General features: G+C 45.6%; 1 protein-coding gene across 13 annotated transcripts in view; it reads right to left on the bottom strand.

Annotated features, from left to right (window-relative positions):
* Positions 1–3,745: 3,745 nt before the first annotated feature.
* The window catches only part of PEAK1 (pseudopodium enriched atypical kinase 1), a 303,507-nt gene continuing 287,894 nt past the window's right edge, over positions 3,746–19,358 (bottom strand). For all 13 annotated transcript variants that reach the window (XM_036842113.1, XM_036842106.1, XM_036842110.1 and 10 more), the window contains one exon: positions 3,746–10,709. In XM_036842113.1, coding sequence (XP_036698008.1) covers positions 9,549–10,709 — 1,161 coding nt within the window. In that variant the 3' untranslated portion in view covers positions 3,746–9,548. The remainder of the gene's footprint in view (positions 10,710–19,358) is intronic.

Here is a 19,358-nt window from a genome sequence, read left to right on the forward strand (position 1 = left end):
CACTCTGCTTGCTTCAGGAAGCCTTCCTAGGCTGCCCCAGTCTGTCACGGTTGGAGTGAATGACCGTAGGACCCAGAATTATACATTGGCATAGAAACAGGCTAGCAGACTTGTGATGTGGTGGGGAAGAGAACTGGCTTCCGAGTGAGCCAGGCTGGGTTCGAATCTCAGCCCTACTACTTACCAGCTGTGCAGCCTTGGACAAGTTTTTCTTTTTTTTTTTTTTTAACATCTTTATTGGAGTATAATTGCTTTACAATGGTGTGTTAGTTTCTGCTGTATAACAAAGTGAATCAGCTATACATATACATATATCCCCATATCTCCTCCCTCTTGCGTCTCCCTCCCACCCTCCCTATCCCACCCCTCTAGGTGGTCACAAAGCACCGAGCTGATCTCCCTGTGCGATGCGGTTGCTTCCCACTAGCTATCTATTTTACACTTGGTAGTGTATATATGTCCGTGCCACTCTCTCACTACGTCCCAGCTTCCCCTTCCCCCTCCCTGTGTCCTCACGTCCATTCTCTACGTCTGCGTCTTTATTTGGACAAGTTTCTTACTCACTCTGAGTTTCAATTTCCTCTCGTGTAGAATGGGGGTCAGAGGGCTGGAGTGAGGATGGGAAGCGGGGGAGGCCGGCGCAGGACCTGCGGGCAGGAGCACTTCTGCCCCTGCCCCTCCTGCGAGTCTCGCTCAGACTACGAGGAGACAGAGGGGAGGAGTGGGCGGAGGCAGGAGGCAGGACACACGCCAGGCCGAGAGCTGAGTCTGAGGAGCAGGCTGGCGATTGCAGACAGCTGAGGGAACATTCCCAGTTGGAGGCACCCCAAAAGCTTCTTGGCTGAACGGGGCCCTGAAGAATGGGGAGGAAAAAGGACAAGAACACTGTGGGCAGGGAAATCTCCAGGTGCGTTTGACGAGCAGCAAGGAGGCCAGCCTAAGCAGGGCCTGAGGGTCGGGTCAGCAGTAAGCATGGCCGGGTGGCGGGACTCGGGCTCTGCAGTTGGGTTGTCTTCTCTGGGCACCGGGAGGCCACTGATGATTCTGGGGCGACAGCAGGGCGTGAGGGAGGAAGGCCATGAGCTCCGGGAAGCTGGGAGGAGGAGGCGGACTGTCTTGAGGACAAATGCTAGTTCCCTCACTAGGGATTTGGGGCAAACAAAGCCTCTCTGGCTTGTCTTCTCATGGGTAAAATGGGGATAATTCTAGAACCTACCTCATAGGGTTGTTGTGAAGGTAAAATGAAGCTAGTTCAACCCTAAGAAGCTCTCCCGTGCTCTCCTTTGCGCTCCTAGGAAAGAGCACTGCCAAGAAGGCACACAGATCTGGGTTCATATCCTGACTCTGATTAGTTGAGCGAAAATGGGCAGAATGGAGCCATCTCCTTGGATGGCTGTGGGGATGAAGCACACTCTCACCTTTGGTAGTGTTGACACTCCCACCGGCGGCAGCCCAGGGGTTCTCTGAGCAGCGCCCAGGCCACAGAGTGTGGGGGAAAGGCCGGCTGCCCTGACCTGGAGGAGGTCCAGGGTCAGGAGGCAGAGGTAAGCCAGTGGGGGGCGCTGAGCCACTCAGAGCCTGAGGGAAAGAGGCCTGCAGAGCCTGACACCCACAGTGGGGCTCTGTCCTCAGCATCGGGGGGCCTGAGTGGCCTGGCCTGGGATGGCCGTGGCGGCAGGGTTAGGATGTGCCCCCGGGTGTGTGGTGGAGGGAGGCGCAGGGAGGAGAGGCGCTTGTGGGGAGAGGAAGACCTGATGAGGAGCCACGGGTTTGCAGGTTTTCACTCTGCCTGACTTCCAACCCATGGTTCCAAGACTCCAGCCCAGGTGTGGGCTGGTGAGTGATGGGTGGTGGAGTTGATGGACTCAGAGAGCTGAGAGCTCTGCCCCCCTGACAGAGATTCAGAGCCCCTCTACTCCTGGGGCCCCGGGTCCCCCTCACCGAGCACATTCCCCAGCACCCAGTAGCCCTGCTTGGATTCTCAAACTGGGACTGGTGACCAGTAAGGCTCAGCCTTTTGGTTGCTTCCATGTACCTTCCAGAGGGTAAGGGAATAGTTGGTTGGGATACGTGTGTGCGGAGAGTTATCTATTATCTCCAGGAGATCAGGGGTTATACCCAGGCAGCCTGTTTCCACTCAGAGGTTTGCAAGTTTGAGAGAACCGGACCTTGGCAACCAACTCCCTACTCACCCCCCGCCCCCAACCACCATACGCAATCCAATTTTTAAGTTTCAGCTGTTAATTACCTCGACCTGCTCTTACTGGCAACCTGTGATCCACCAACTGCAGTCCTTGGCTCCTGAGGCACTAATGAAGTTCTTTCCCTTGTAGAGCACAGGCTCACTTAAAAGGAAGCATAATTTGCTAGGCCTTGGAAAGCAGCAAGAGCTCCCGGAGCAGAGGGTGCTCACTCAGCGCCAGGCACCCGGAGAGCTTCTCGTACCAGTTAATTCCAGGTAGGAAAGAACTCAAGATTCTTTGTGGCCTGCGCTGAAAGAAGTCAGTTCCCAGGCATGTAGGAAGCCAAAGGCCCTACTCAAATGTCAGTGGCCCATCACCTCTGGACAGCCCAGAATCAAAAGGGAAGAGTGGTCTTCCTGAGGGCCCACTAACGGAATTCCTAGGAATGGATCCCATGCTGTGCAAGGTGATGGAGGGGAAATAGGATCTGTCTCCAGTTATACCAAAGGACAAAGTGATCTCATTGATGACCTCGCTCCACCTCACTTGGAGTCAGGCTTGGGCAACCCTGAACTGGTCCCACCGTCCAAGCTTGTATCTTTTCAGGGGCCCCGGTTGGCCACTCACCAGCAGAGCATTAGGCAGCAACCCAAGCCTAGTGTGCTCCATCTCTGGGGCAGCTCCAGCTGTCTGTCTTTGTCTTTGGCTCTCTTCATCCAGAAGCCAGTGTGCTGTGCTCACAACGAGAAGGCTAGCTCCCCAGCTCTCTCTCCAGCAAGCAGAGCCCGTGTCCCTGGGGGTCGTCTCTCAGTTTTGTTGCTGACCCTTCCTCCTAGGCCCAGGCAACAGAGAGAGCTCTGAGGCCCACATCAATATGGGTTTTGCCTCCTCAGCAACATAAAACTTGAGTATGGCAATCAGTTTTCTGGAATATCCCTTAAATACCATGTCTGAAAATTCCAGAGTGCTTGCTAGTGGAGAGAAGCAGAAACACTGGGCTGGAGACAGTGCCCACTGTAAGGGGTTTAGAGCTCAGGTTTGCACTTTCATTCATTCTACTCCAATAACGTGGCAGCTGTCACTGCCACTGCCCACTGCCGACTTGTTGGTGGCCTCCTCTCTCTGCTCCTGAAGTGTCTGCACATTAGCTTGTCTGCCTTTGTGAGGACACTGTGTGTGACCGTGTACCTTTAGGAACAGGCAAATGATGTGGATTCTGCAGCAGATGATATTGTACAAGGCCCTGCCTTGCTCATATTGTCTGCAGAGCTCTGAGATGGCCACTCAGAGGCTCAGCCACAGCCAGCTAACCAAACCTCTCAAACATGTAATAGTACAAACCCAGGAAGTCTATATGGTGACTGGTCACCAGGGGGCGATCTCACACAGCAAACCCGCAGCCCTTTGAGCTCTGGGGGAAAGCTGAAGGCCTTCTCGCTCCCTTCCATGCCTAGTTTTCTCAATTTAGCGAGGGAATGAATCGAAATATAGTCCAGGTCAGCAGGGAGGAGCATTCAAGAGGGCATGCATCCTGGGATTTAAGATGGAACCACGTCTGCAACCAAGCTCCCCCTCCCCCGCAGCACGTCAGTGTGGGAGAGCTGCTGAAAGGACAGCGCTTGTCTGGCTTTTAGTGTATATGAAAATGAATTTATTTACACAGTAACATGATGCCACAGAGAACACAGCAAAGTACCACAGCAAACCAAAGGGCGGCGCCACCTGGTGACAGAGGGGACCTTTCACTGGTAGGTTTATACAACTCCAAAACATGTTAAGTAGAGGTGAAGCTCCAGGAAAGAGCAAAAGAAACAAGATTTTCAAAAAGAGAGCATGGGCAGAGCCATGGGGAATGAAAGAGAGAGTGGAACGAGGGCTGCCATGATTCAAATCACTGAGAAGGACAACATCTGGCTTCCGCCCTCATCTCACGCCAAAATGCCCGGCATATCATCAACAGAAAAATCCCATCCCAGTGTGTTCACACATCTGCTAAGGGAAGGGATAACCAAGTAGTATTTGGAGCAAGTTTCCTGAAGCAGTGTGGTTTATCTTTCAAAAATGCTACCCTGAAGCCATAGGACTGGTTCAACATTCAAGTTATCACGAGTGCGGACACACACATACTTTCCACACACTACACGGGCAAAGTGGATTTTCCATAATATAACATTTGTAGCAAAATATATGACTCTGTACTTCTGCTAGGTTAGAAAATGTCCGACCTCTTTGGATTCCCTGAAACTTTCTGGATTAAAAAAAAAACAACAATAAACATGGAGGCAAATGGATGGGTAAAGGTGAGAAGCTGGAATAAACGCGGAGGCTCTCTGGAGTGGGAAACATGTGATGGGACGTCCGGATGCAAGCCCCTGCCGCCCGCCCAGGTGGGGAAAGCTTCTAGCAGTGGCTGACGCAAAAACCTACTCTAATTTCAAACAGCTGCAGAGAGGGGGGTGTTTAACAGCTGTATAGCACCTTGTACATTCTGGGCACTTATAAATATTAAATGGTGGTGATGGTGAGTGATAAACACCTCAGTAGGAAGGTTGATAAAAAAGTATTAAAATTTGTTAAGAAATTTCCCAAGAGTTCTTTAAACAAACCTATGGAAACTACCATATCTCTTTTAAAAAATTCCTCAGCTCTCAGTATTACGTGGATATGATGTTCCCAAGCTGAAGTCTGGGCAATAGTCACAACCATGTCAATGACAGAAGAAACAGTTCCTTCTCCTTAAATACTGGGGAACTTTATAATCTGTGCAAGGTTTTCTTCATCATCATACCATCATCTTTTTTTTCTTAATACACAAAATGGACTTGTTTTAAAAAAATAGGTGCTTATTTGAGGATGCATTATTTTATCAGCTGAATACCTGGATGTGGAATGTATGTGAATTCTCCTCCCATGGCATCTGTCGTAACTCAACCTCATCACCTAAGAAGCATCAGGACAGAAAGGCTTGATTTCTTTGGTATAATCTCTACCTAGGATCTTGCACTGCACCTCTTGTGGCTTCCCTTATGGCATCATTTTTGGTCCAACGGAATCCCCACTTTCAGCGCGGACAGCTGGGCTGCAGTGCGCACTTCAGCAAGAGCGGCACTTGGATTCGTCTCAGCACAGCACTTTGGGCCTTTGAGAATATGAGCTTCAATGAGGTAAAACTAATAACCCGGTTTCGTGGGCAGCCATCCTATTTACTCATTAGGCTGAACCAGAATCTTTAATCCTTATCAACTAGTGAGGGGAATAAAAAACATGTCAGAGTTAACCCAGGGAGTCAAGTTCCTCCCCCCCACCCCGAAGTATGCTCATACTTCATTTATACATCTAGAATCACTTGGAATATAGTGCAGTATAATAAGTCCATCCCAATTTCTGGAACTAGCCTGTATTTTTTCAGATCACTGCTGGTAACATCTAGGTAAAAATTCTAGTTGCAGGTTATCAGCAAAACCAAGTCAGGTTACTTCCCAGCACCAAAGTATTCTTAATTCAAATTTGGGAAGCTGAGTGCAATCCTTCTACGCCCTACCGTTTAGTAGGCCCCAAAGATCTTTCATCGAAATTTTACAATGCTGGAAACTTTAAAATACAATTTTAGGTAGTTTAACTCCCAGAAACATCATTAATATTTCTAGAGGTTCAGATCTCTTGGCTTAGAGTTTTCTAAGTTCACAAACTTATTCTGAGTTTGGAAGCACAACTGTCCGCCACTGACAATGAAAGGTTACTCAGAGTCTTAAAATCCTAACAAATAGGTTTTACTTTTAGCCCCTCAACATCAGTAGGCTAGGGAGTGTGGGTGCTTGTGTCCCCCATATATCTCACCCGGTTTATCTTCCGAGGGCAAAACTTGGAACCCACTGCCATATTCCTGGCTTCCAATTCAGACTTAGCCTAGGGGTTGGTGGACGTCCTTCCCGATTCTTTTGTTGTTGATTCCACATGTTGCAACTGCTCTCTTCCCCATCCTGCTGTTATTCTTGATGAATTAGCTTCTGGGCATCATGCTAGTACACCAAAGGGGCTCTCCTCAGGCTAGCAAAAGAAACCTCTCACAGCCCCTGTCCTTCCTGTGGAACATCTAATTCCCTTCCTTCCCAGATGAGGTTATCATGCTAACAAGGCACTCTGCTGTACATTCAGTCTTGGTCTTGGCTACTCCAGCCATTGTCCTGTTTCTCTAGTACCCAAATGTGTACGAGAGATTATTCTTGCTCATGTGGCTTAAGGAAAAGTTCCAATAGCGGCTTAATTGTTCAAATTCTCAATATAAATGGAAGAATCTATAGTAAAACTTCAATAGAAGAGAAAAAATCCAATCAGTATTGAAGACAATAACTTGACATTACTTGAGAAAACAAAGTGCTATACAAGTCACAATCCAAAACTCATATATATATATATATAAATATGTATGTATGTATGTCTGTGTCTGAGGGCAGGATTTCTTTCCAGTTGATGAATGTATTCAAAGTTCCTACTACAATTAAAATGGAAATGTAAAATATTTGTGATAATATGAGATTGACTGAATTTCATCATATTTGGAAAAGTATTTGGAGGAACATCTGATGTAAATACTTCTTGCCTAGAAATAGGGTTATTTTGCCTATTCTGCTCTAACCTGTAATACCTTCTTCCCTCCCCACCTTACATTCCTTGGCCCTCACTCAGAGAGCTCTTAATCTAGCCACCTGTCTCAGGAAAGCCTGAGTCCCTTCTCTGACTAGTTGGCATTACTCTTTTGCCCTTAACAAATCTGAATATGAAAACAGTACTAAACACATCTGATGTGAAGAGGTGCTCGGTTTGCCAGTGCTATGAGATAATGGTAGTGGAGGGTGTCCATGATTATAATACTATAGAGTTAAAATGAAGAAGATTGGGTCCAAGTCAAAACACAAACAGAGAAAAAACGTTGTGGGGGCGGGGGGAGGGAGGATACCTAGAGAACAAATAGAGGGACCAGGAAACATTCTTCATTAAATATGAAACCTCATTAAATAGTCAACATTCAAATTTACATGGGCAAGGCACCACGAGAGTGACATTGAGAAAGTGTCTCAATATGCAAACCATGGAGGGGGGCTGCTAAGGGAACGTGCTGGCTGACAGGGTCAGTGGTCTGTGCACTGCCACTTCAGTGTATAATTGGGCAGGGAGTTATGTGCACATGGGCTATGCTAAGGTGAACCAAACACCAGCCTGCTAGGCAAGGTGTGGCCATGTCACAGGACACCGAGAGAGAGAGTGGACTGCTGGCCTGCAGCGGCATGCCTACCTTGTGGCCATTCCTAGGGGCAGAGCCTTGCACTCTGGGCAGAGGAGACAAGACTCTTTGTGGGCTAACCAGCTCTCTCCCCTGGAAGTCCTGTACTGCTGGCCAGGAGGACAGGCACATGCTCCATATGGAGCCCCACATATCCCATTCTCTTAAAAAAAAAAGAAAAAGAAACAAAGAAGAGCACAATAAAATACATTCTTCTCCTTTCTTGATCCTCTTTGATATAGGTGAATCACATGAAAGGTTGTTAATAATGTTAAAAGTTTAAAAATTACCAAAAGGCCACTAACGTGCTATCTAAGTAATACTGCACAATCAGGCTTGGCTTTAACAAACTCTGCACCGGTAGATGAGGGGCCCAGGGCTGTCTCACCAACCGGTGCAGAGAACGCATCTATCAACCCTGCCACAGGTTGCTCCCCCAGAGGCCTGGCCTCTACTTCCAGTGTGCATGTGCACACACACGGGTACATACGTGTACACACTCTCACACTGTCTGAGTGACTCTTGGGATTTCAAGGTTGAAGTAAACAGAACAGATACTCACAGTTTTGAATAACACACACACACACACACACACACACCGGTGGAAGGAACACTCGTCACTCAGCTCAAATATGTGCCAAGGGAAGAAGGGGAGGGTTTCTGGAGATATTGCTTCAGGTGAAGTTGCAACATAAACATTGTATATACAGCTAAAAAAAAATACATACCAAAATTGCACATATATCCATAGAGGAGGAGCACAGACCCCACGTACGGTGAACAGCTCTCAGCCACCCACCTCAGCAATCCAAGTTCCCTGGGAGCTGTCCTCCAGAGCCATTTCAGAGGGTCACCAGGAGCAATGTGCCTGTGCACTGGGAGGCAGTCTCTCTAGAAAAGCCGGCACTCTGAGGAGGAGGTCAGCAGTCTCATCAGAGGCCTTCTCCCCTTCCCCTGCCTTCTGGCCATCCTAATAGCCAGCCTCGCCATGCCCTCTAAGGAGACATTACAGCTCAACTGACAGCCGTTTCATGCAGGGCTGTTGTCTACAGCATTTGGTAGACTAGTTAACGCTGGCTACTGACAGAAGGAAGCTGGCCAATTACTGCTCGAGGGAAAACTGTGATCTGGGCTCCGGCAGCCCTGGCTGCTAACGGTGACAGCTCTGACAGTGATCAAAGAACAGTACTTTAAACTCTGTTCCCCTGATGGCCCCTAGAGAATTGCACATGCAGGAAAATCATCTCCTTGTGTCCTGCCAGCTATTTATAAGATCTGAACTGCACTCCACCCTGCTGAGGCACTGGTGACACCACCTTGGGTCAGCTCTGTAATGGGCCACAAGTGGCCGATAAACCCAAACTTCATTGGCAAGTGGGGAGAGAGTAGAGGTGAAGGAGAATCAGGCAGTGGCAGCAGAGGGGAGACTGTTAGGGCCGTCCTCCATGCAGTGCACACACTTATTGATAATAGAAATGAAAATGGGTTCATGACCCAAAGGATGAGATCTCTCCTTGTCCTTCTACTCCTCCTGGAACAAGGGATACAGTCCCCGGAACCAAAACTGGGCTGATGCTAAGGATGGCAGTTCCGCCTGGTAAGAGAGTCAGTTATTGATCCTTTAAAGGAAGAAAGTCTGTTGTGAGAGCTTAGTGGATGATGGTAAGGACTGGTTGAATCCGTCTATTGCTAGTGAGAATAAATACACGGTGTTAAAAAGACAGGGGATATTCAGAATTATGGAGGAACTGGACCCAGCTCACTGAGTTCAAACCAGAGGAGCTGTCCCTTCAAGGATATGTCTTCATTTTCCTGCATTCAGGGCACAGTTAGGGCGGAAGGCATTCCCATGGAAGGCAGCTGCATGTTTGTGCGGCTGACTTTCTGTGAAGTTAAGAGGGACTCAGCGTCTCACTGGATTTAGAGCTGAGGACAACCTTTCAGAGTGGACTCATCTGTTCATGGATGGGGATGGAAGGCTGGTCTCTCCCCTTTCCTTGAATTCTGTGTGAGTACTAGGAAGGGGAAGTATGTGAGCGACTTGAAGAAGGTGACAATGAAGTAAGAGCAGCAACTGGGACACGTTAACGGGGTTGCAGGATTTTCACGACGCAGCTGAGGGAGTCTGGAGTAGCAAAAGCCAAATACTGAGCACAAAGCCAGTCCTCCAGGCTGACGCCACCTTCCCTGTCCAGGGACTTCTCAGCAAACTTGATCATGAGCAGTGTTCGCTTGATGTCTAGCCAGTTTTGGAGCAGGGCATTCCTCTGCACTGGGCTGGGGGAGGCGGTGAAAGTCTGGAAGAGGCCTTCGCGGGGGCCCCAGAGCAGACACTGGAGGATGCCTTTGGCGCCTGAAATGAGGAGTCGCTCGGAAGGGTTGGGGTTCAGGAGGCAGCTGGCCAGCTGCTGCAGGCCCCGGGAATAGGGGGAGCGGAGTGGGATGCGAGGCAGGTCTGCTCGAGTGTATTCCTTCTCCTTCAGCTCTGGGTTCTCATCGAAGGGGTTGGGCAGGTGCAGCATCTCGTAGATGAGGATGCCTGTCTGGAACTCATCACACTTTTTATACTGGGTGGCTGTGATGATCTCTGGGGCGAGGCGGGACTGGTCCCGGAGGATCTCAGGGTCCACCAGATGGCTCTTCTGCTTGGCTTGAGAGAAGTTGCTTACTATGAGCCTCGTGGGACAAGAAGAGGTGGGGCCGGGCTCCGCAGGCCCAAGGCCCTGGGCGGGTCCCCCGGGCTGGTAGTGGACAAGCAGCAGGTTCTCCAGACGCAGATCGCAGTGAGTGACGTGGTAAGGTTTGAGGTGCTCCAGGCCGGAGCACAGCTGTAAGAGCAGCAGACACACTTGCCTCTCATACACGTCAGGGCTTTTCCCATGCTGCGCTAGAGAGTCTCGCACAAAGTCGGCCACGGTGAGACAGGGAACCTCTCTGGTGATGACCACGACGTGGCTTCTCTGCTTCCTGCTAACGACTGCCTGGCTTTCTTTGTGGGATGACTCCGCTTCAGAGCCGGGCTCTGGGCTTTTTCCATCAGTTCCTCCTTTCACCTCTTCCGTCGCTTCCATTTCATCCTCTTCCTCTTCAGGGGCATCAGGGTCCTCCCAGGGAAGCAGGCGTTTAGGAACTTCAGCAAGAAAGTGACCACAGTCCTGCTGGATGTTAAAATGGACAGCCAGACTCTGCCGGACAGCCAAGCTGTGATAATACTGCTGCGATTCTTTAGCTTTGCTCTTACAGATCTGTAAGAAGAAAGCAAACAACACAATTTAAAATGCACACTTTCATAATAAGGCTTATGATGTGTAAAGAAGTGTTACCTGGAAGGTGACTGGTGGGAGTCTGGAGTGGCAAAAGCGACAGCTTTGCAGTGAAGACACAGTGTTAGAGTTGAGTCTTCAGAAAGGGTCTTGGCAATCCTGTGCTGAGTGACAGCAACAGTGTCTACATGCTTAACTTCATGTGTATTATCTCTAGTCCTTACACTAACTCTTCAAAGTAGGCCGAGGACCTAAGAATTAAAAAAACAAACAAAAACCAAACCAAAACAAAACAAAAAAACCCCAGGGCCACCAGTTTGCAAACCTAAGTCTGTCTAACACCAAAGCTTCCTCTTTCCACTGTACCTTGCCCCTCATCTAGAAAAGTGAACAACAAAAAGTCATTTTCCACCTGCTTTCTGTGGAGGTTTACAGCCTAGACTTATACAGCAGCTCAATAAATCGCTCATAAAGTAGGCCAGAATACCTTATTATATCACTGGTCAGGAGAGTGACATACAATTGGCCAGGTAAACTGTGGGTTTTCCTGACTTTTTAACGAATGTCATTGTGATGGTCACAACTCAGGCACTCATGGTTCACTGGCAGGGTAGAGATGAAAGAGTGAGAGAATCGTTGGTCTCAACTAGTCAGAGCAAAACCAACATTTCAATGGCAGGAGTCTGAGTTTTACACTTTCTCTTAACAGGCCTCACTGAAGGCCTAATATTCAAGCAATAAGGCCTCTCAAAAAGACCTTAAGTGATTACGGATCAAGGAAGAGTTGCTTGATCAAAAACATTAGCCAAGAGTTCTACATACTAAAACAACTATTGTATTTCTGGTCTTAAAGGGTTAGAAAAGCAAAAAGTAAATAAAATCACCCCTAAATGGATTCTCCTCATGATATGATATGAGAAGTTGACAACGGAAGGCTGAGTCTCCAACACCAGTTCATAGATCATAATAGTCTGGTCCAGACAGATCCTCCACGACCCTGGGAACCAGGTACACACTTGCCACTCTTCCTCCCCAGCAGGAGCACGCTGCCGCATCTCACAAACACCAAAGCCTCCCAGCAACAGGTGCTCTGTAGTGTTTACATTTGCCCGTTTATTGCAGTAACACAGAAATACACATTTTGAAAAGCTTTTCTAGTCATTTCTATTTAAAAAGAAAAATGTACATCTTAGGAGGACGCTGATGGGTTCTCAGTTCGGAGAAGCAGCATGCTCCGATTTCCATTCAAATAGATATTTTTAAAAAGGGACCAAAGGCAAAGGAGTCTCAAGAGAGAGGAACATCCCTCTCTCATTTACTGTATTTATACATATGTATTACAGTTAGAGACTTGATATGAGTGATTCAATGCCACACACACACACGCATGCACACATGCGCGCACACACACAGAGGTCTGAAAACAAGTTTCTTCAAGTCTTCTACCACCTACCTAATAAGTTTGAGGGCACAGTAAGCATTTCTTCTTTAAGCAAACTTCTGGTCTTAAAACAGAGATATCCCCAGACTGAGTTCAAGTTCAAACATATATCTTTCAGAAAGTATTATCTTTGGAAAGCTCTCAAAGTCTCAGCACATGCAGCATAATATATAATCCTGTATGCTCATTAGTCACAACATGAATTCTTTCTATACTATACTGTTGGCAATATTTCATATTTATATGTCACTAGGTATTTAAAAATCCTATACTAGTCATCACTTAGTTGTATGGGAGTTAGATCCAGGACATGGCACCATTAACCCCATTTCCAGTTTTAATAATTTGCTCAATATCACACTGCCTGCTGGAATGAAAGTTCAAAGGTTCCAACTCCTCAGCCTTTGAAAAGTCAATCAAATACCACTGAGTTTGGCTGAATTAGACTGTGTAGTTAAACTCTAGCTGTCATCCTATAGAAAGGACACTTACCAAAGACTTGAGAGGCCTAGCATTTAGCCTCTCTACTAGCTGTGTAACCTTGGGCATTTCTCTTAATTTCTCTGGGTCCCAGTCTTTCTAATAAAGGAGACAATATAAAGAATACTGAAACGTACTTCACAGGGCAATTATGAGAATCAAATGAGATCAAGTATGTAGAGCATATCTGTAAGCTACAAAGCTGTACAAATGTAACATTCATAATGACTAAAACAGTTAACAACTTGTAAATGTTAAAATGATGCATTATAGAATCCTCATATTTTTTTGAACAAAGAGAGCAAGATAGAAAAATGCATCTTTCTTTTGAGTCTGAGAGCCGCTAGCCCCAGCAGGGAGACTCTCTGACCATAGGTTTCATAGAGGGCAGCTAAAGAGGGACCGTTAAAGTTTCACACCTCCATGCCAGGTCAGCCCTGACAAACAAGTCAAGATCAACAGCATGTTCTGATCTAAGACGGGCCAACCTAAGGCTAAGAGAGAGAGAACTGTTTGGCCCAACTGTAGTTTTCACTATACCAAGTTGCACTGAAAAAAACTTGCCACCTTGTGGTTTGGCATTAGAAGCAGAGAAGATGCTCTAATTGTTATTTCTATTCTAATTTTATCTACACACACACACACATTTATATAAGATATCCTAGAGCTTTGTGAGTAGATAAGAGCATGGATCCTACAACAAGAATTTATGTTTAGCTTCAGATCAACTTGAGATAAAAGTTCAAAGTGACTTACGAAGAAGAAATGATAAATTGTTCAGTCGTTTTGGATGCTCTGAAGGAAAATGGTCTGCCTAAATAGCCAAGCTGAGGAGCTAGCACTTCCTTAACTCTTCATCTTATAATATGTAGACAGGCTGGAGAATAATATGTCACTCTAGTTGTAAGGGCAAAGGAGAAAGGGAGAAGACTGGAGTGTGAAAGAGGAAAACAAAATACCAGGGCTTTTAATTGGCTCATAACCATGAGAACAGTTACAACCAAAACACAGACCTATGGAGATTTGCATAATAGGATTTCTCATATGATAAGTATCTCATAAATCTTTATTATGGAGCCTGCGATGATGTTAATTTAGGTAGGAGTATTATGTTATTCTGTGTACCACATAGTAGCCATTTTTCAAATATTAATAACTTGACTCCTTTAGTTTAAAAAAAAAAAACTCAAAATGACCTGACTTCAGGTGATAAATTTCTAGTCCAAAAGTCATTTCAGCAAACGAGCCACTCTTTCCAGAACAAATGGACAGGGTTCTTCCAGCTGGTTGTTGTTTTTTTCCTTCTTCCCTTACCCAGTATTTTCTCTAGCAGAGATCAAGGTAACTACTTCTCGGCCTCCCATTTTTATTTACTTTTCTTGAAAGGAATTCATACTCCTTCCTTACAAAGCGTAGCTGGCTTGAACTGAAAGATCCACTCCTCAAGAAGAATGATTTCCACAGGACTCCTCGGCTTCACAAAATTTTGAAATAGGAACAAAACTGGAGCTGGAATTTCCCCATATCTTCATGTAAGATTCCCTTTTGTAATGGGAGAAAAATCATCTCATATTTGCCTTAACTATGTATGAGAAAGCCTATTTAAAATGCTGCCAATTTTGACAGACTGTACTGTGTACATTTTCTGAATGGGAAGAAAAGCCCTAGGAGAGCCTGAGCCACAGTGACACTAGAGGGAGCTGCAACATCAAGATCCTGGAGTCGTTTGCACGGAAACTGCAGCAAGAGAACAAAACCAGGCTGGTGAAGGTTGAATCTTGTAAAATATGCCATAGGTCCTCTTTGTGGACAAGTTCTTGGTTCTATGAAGGTGGCAATGCCTAATTCATGAAGAGGGAACACTTCGTGTGAGGAGCACAAGCAGGAAGGGATGCCCATCCTGGGCACAGTGACTCTTGCCTCTCTGCCCACTCACAAGGCACACCTTCCGGAGCTGCTTCTCCAGAGGAAGCCAGAAGAACATCAAAAGGGACAGTCAGCCAGCTGGTAGTTCCACACCCACCAATGTGGACGACACACTGTCACAAAAACAGAGGTTTGAGGGAAACTGAGTGCTTGTCTGAGTTAATAAAGATGAGTGAGAACAGAGAAGGGGAAGGAGAAATATTGATTCCTAGCAATTGTGCACTCAAACAAGTGTCCGACAGCTCCTCAAGCTTCCTATCTGTGGAACACAGCATCCTGAAGCAATCTGGCCAGAGCCCCTAAATACAGTGGGGTGGGGGACTCCTTAACCACTGTTAAATCATCTGTTGGAAAATGGGGGAAAAAAATGCTTCCAGAATCAGAGCCAAATTAATCTCTCCTGAGACCTTCTTAGACCCAGGTCAAAATATACAACACTTAACACAAGCCTGATCTTAGTGGGGAAACAGAGTTGACAATGGATCCTCACACACAACCTGAGAAGTTTAATTCCAAACATTCATTTCAGTGCAGGAGCTCATCTTCTGTGTTGCTCATGGCAACTATTCTGCATATCTTTGAGGCAAATTTGCCATTATAAAGCATTTATGTTTGTTATAATAATCTCAACCTAGATAGCTAACTTTAAAAAAGTAGACTGTGGGGGGCATTGACTGTAAAGCCTCATTAAAAGCAGCTGGGAAGGAGAAGACAGCGTTATGTGTCTAATGCTAACTGACCCTTTCAGAATGCCCACGATGCCTGGGACCTGTAAAGAGGGTGTACATCTTGCTGCCCTTTCAGTATTGCGGAGTGGAATAGATATTCAGTTTAAGGCAACAAAGTAGGGAGGTGGGGGAAAAAGCTGGACGTTTGGCAAAACAGGATGGCTATGGAATAAATCAGTTGTTGAATGGGGAGTGGGGTATTATCTGTTCTTACTTACTCTACTTTCCTCCCAAAGGCTTCCTGAAATGCTGGTGTTTGAGGGGTCTGCTCTCTATCCTCTCTTCTCACTGACATACTCCCTTCAGTAAGCTCACGGCTTCAGCCATCTTGATATACTGCTGGCTTCCACATCTACATTTGCAATCCAAACTTGTCTCTGAGCTTCAGACTTATCTATACAGTGGCCTACTTGATTTCTCTCCATGTATGTCCCATCCTATAGATGGATGCCTTAAACTCAACATAACCAAACCTGAACTTTTCCCCACCAAATACCCTGTTCTTCCAGTATGCCCTCTATTGGTGAATGGCTCTGTTATCTGTCCCAACATCTAGATGAGATATGAAGTTCACTCTGGATTTCTCCTCCATCTTCCTTCCCTGCGTCTAGTTAATTACCAACTTCTACTGATTTTGTTCCCATATAACTTTCAAATTATCCTCTTTTCTCCATCTCTATGGCTACCATTATCATTTGCTGGTCTACTACAAAAGATTTCCAACTGGTCTCCCTGCCTCTCATGTGATTCCCCTCAAATACACCTTCTACGTGGTCACCAGAGCCGCCTTTCAAAAAAAAAAAAATTGGATAAACTTCCTCGTGGTTCCTCATTATCTTCACAGGATAAAGTCCTGGCTTGGCCTCTCTTTCTAGTCTTATTTCTCACCCCTCTTCTACTTTTGCCACACTGAACTACATGCAGCCAGAGCCCTACTCCTACCCTCCAGGTATTCTCTCTGATTTAGGCTCCTCTTATCCCCTCATATGCCTGAGGGATTCCCACTTACTTTTTTCAAAGTCATCACATGCATCATGTGTGTCAAAGAGAGAAAGTGCTATATACCCTAAACCTCCTTTCTGTTTCACCTGCATCTCATGTACATGTCTCTATTATTACAGCTATCACATTTTTTTTTTTTTTGTCTGTCTTAAGAGCGGATATTTGTATCTTTGGGTTCCAGCACAGAGCAAGGCACCTAGTGCATGCTCAGTATGTCTGCACAAATACTAAGAAAGGTGACATCTGAGCTGGTGTAGCCATTAGGCTTACTTACTCAGAACAGCTAGAATATATGCATAGCTTTTATTAAACACATGGAAGTTGGCAAGGTGATGGGGACGGGGCAATGGCTGACAAATCTGGGTAATAAACACTCATGACCTGACTACGCAAATGAGTAAAATCTGAACAATGAGGGCTGTCTGCTGAGTCCAGGCTGCCTTGGAGGCTCAGGGGTTTTGTATTGTACAAAACCACACAAAACAACACTGTTCTTCATCATTCCATTCAATTTTCTCTTTTCCCCAAAGAAAGCAATAATTACAAAATACAGGACTCTTCAAAAATATTCTACATTAGCTTTTATCTTTCTATTATGGGCCCACTCAGCCTAGTATGCCTTCAGCTGACTTCCACTTTATCAGCAGGGCTTCTCATTTCCAGCTCGCACTATGCACTTTACAGTTCCTCAGTGAACTTTAAGTGAGACGGATATTGTAGGGAATGAATGGTAGAGGGACAAAAATGAGAAACACTGAAGATCACACACACACTATACCATCTGTGGTATTTTGTCACATTACCCCAAAGCACAACTCCATACAGGAACGAGTATAGAATGAAAACTGGCAAATTCTAAATTGATATCCATTATTTGGTACAACCTCACTCTAAGAATACAGGCTGATCACTGACTGACCTCAATTCCTTGATCTGTCCAGGAGGAGTACTGCTTTACTTGCTGCTACACAGCCAAGACCTATACACACTCAATGCTGTTACAAATATATTCAAAATGGATTAAGTGTTTAATATATAAATGCTGTCTGGGCCCCAAGTACTCAGAACTCCATGCTTTAGGAATCTGCTATGAGACCTGTCAGGTAGGCCAGGTATTTTACAGCTTGAACTGCTGCAAAAATATTCACATGCCCAAAAAACATTTTGGAGTCTAGAAGAGAAATTCAAGAAGGCAACTGTATAAGATTTTACTATTTTATTTGTGATTTGTACTCATCAAATCTTTTTATGCTCCCACTCAGCATATGGAACAAAAGAAAATCACCTGTGTTCCTGAGCCAGTAATTTAGGCTGACAGAATGACACCCAGGATGATCACACTAGAGAAACTGAGGCACAGCACAGTTCAATAACCTGCTGAGGGCCCAGATTAGGAATACACTTAATTTGAATCCCAATTTATAATTCCCGTCTATGTCCTCTCACCTCATTAATTAAAGCTATGGCTCTCTTTTCCTACTAGACAATTCATTTTGATTCTAGGTTTACATGAGTACTCCAAACTTCTCCTTTCTAAATCAATTTCCAGTTGAGACTTTAAGGCACTTCTGTATGCATTCAGCTCTGAAATAAAGTGGACACTGACCTAGGATGGCTATGAGTCTGCAGAGCTGGCTGCTGATCAATCACTTTCTGTGACGTTCCAACGCTGGGCATATTTGTGTTGAATTATGATCATGAAAGTAGTTTCCTTTATAGCTTTTTTCCTTGTCACTAAGCCAGTAATTAATTGCCTGATCCTATAGTCTGAACTAGTTGTAAATTCCTACCAATCATAGTTATTCCTATTAATGCTTTTTCATTTAGTGTCTTGCTTTCTCAGCATCCACCCAAATGAGATCAACGGAGACTCCAGAGTCAAAATGCAATAAAAGATGCTGGTCTCCACAGTTCACCTCTACTTTATTACAAGCTTTTAACAAGATTCTTGGCATAGCTGGAAGAAAAGAAGCTGCTCCAGTGCTGTAATAGGAAAGTGTACATCTTCACTGAGCTTTGTGTGCTCTATCCCTGAGAACAAAGACCAGGACTACTTTAAAAAGAGAAGATACCTAGTACCACAGAGTTGGAACTACTGGAAAAATAAGTCAGAAATTTATACTTTTTGCTTATAAAAGATTTTCATCACCTTCCTCGAGGTAATTTCATCAGTTTCTCATGTGGTCTCACATAGCAGCATTTGTTATAAAATGGTCTCATGACAACAGTGAAAAAAGAATGTCCCACTGACACTGAGCCATAATTTTACCAACTGTCCACCCTGCTTCTAGGCAAAAGGCTGTCATTTGTCCATTCAGGGATAACACTGAGGCACAGCAGGGTCAATCTACTGACTCAGGTATGATATAACAGGACAAGTTCCACGTAGGAATAAGGAGGCAGCCTGCCATAAAGCTAATGACGATATGCAGAAATAATTGTTCCTCTCTGTTCTCAGTTTCTTCCTGTGTAGAATGACGAAGGCCCGCCCTTCTAGAGTTGATGAGTGTACTTTGAAGACTACATGTTTGGTCAGTGGCTACCCAGATTCTTTGAAAGGTGGCAAAAGCAAGGTGGATTTTATTTAGAGCAGGGAAGTTAAGGGCTGGAGGCCAGCCAGCGTGCAGCCACAGAGACAGACGGTCCAATCTACCGCGTCGTGGCTCACCAAATGGTGACGAGGGGATAAAAGGAGACATGGATAACACAGAAACAGGAGCTGAACGTTAAATATTGTCTGGGAATCAATTGGGCCTTTCCTTCACCAAAACACTTAAAAATACGCTGTGCTCACTGCCTCCTCAGCCTCCCCTTTCCATATTCCCACTAACTCACTGTACTGGATATCCACTTCCACTAGTACCAAGATTGTATTTTTTTTGAGGTTTACCAGAGATTCAACTCCTGCCTTCTCCTCATTCTGCTCAAGCCTTCTGCAATCTTGGACTCTGATCTGTGGGCCCTTGTTCTTTGCTACATCCTCTCTGAATTTTCCTGCTTTAGGTCACTTAGCTGGGTGGGCCTTTTCCCAATTTGCAGACTCTACCACTACAA

Source organism: Balaenoptera musculus, chromosome 2 (assembly GCF_009873245.2).
Source record: "Balaenoptera musculus isolate JJ_BM4_2016_0621 chromosome 2, mBalMus1.pri.v3, whole genome shotgun sequence".
Classification (NCBI taxonomy): domain Eukaryota; kingdom Metazoa; phylum Chordata; class Mammalia; order Artiodactyla; family Balaenopteridae; genus Balaenoptera; species Balaenoptera musculus.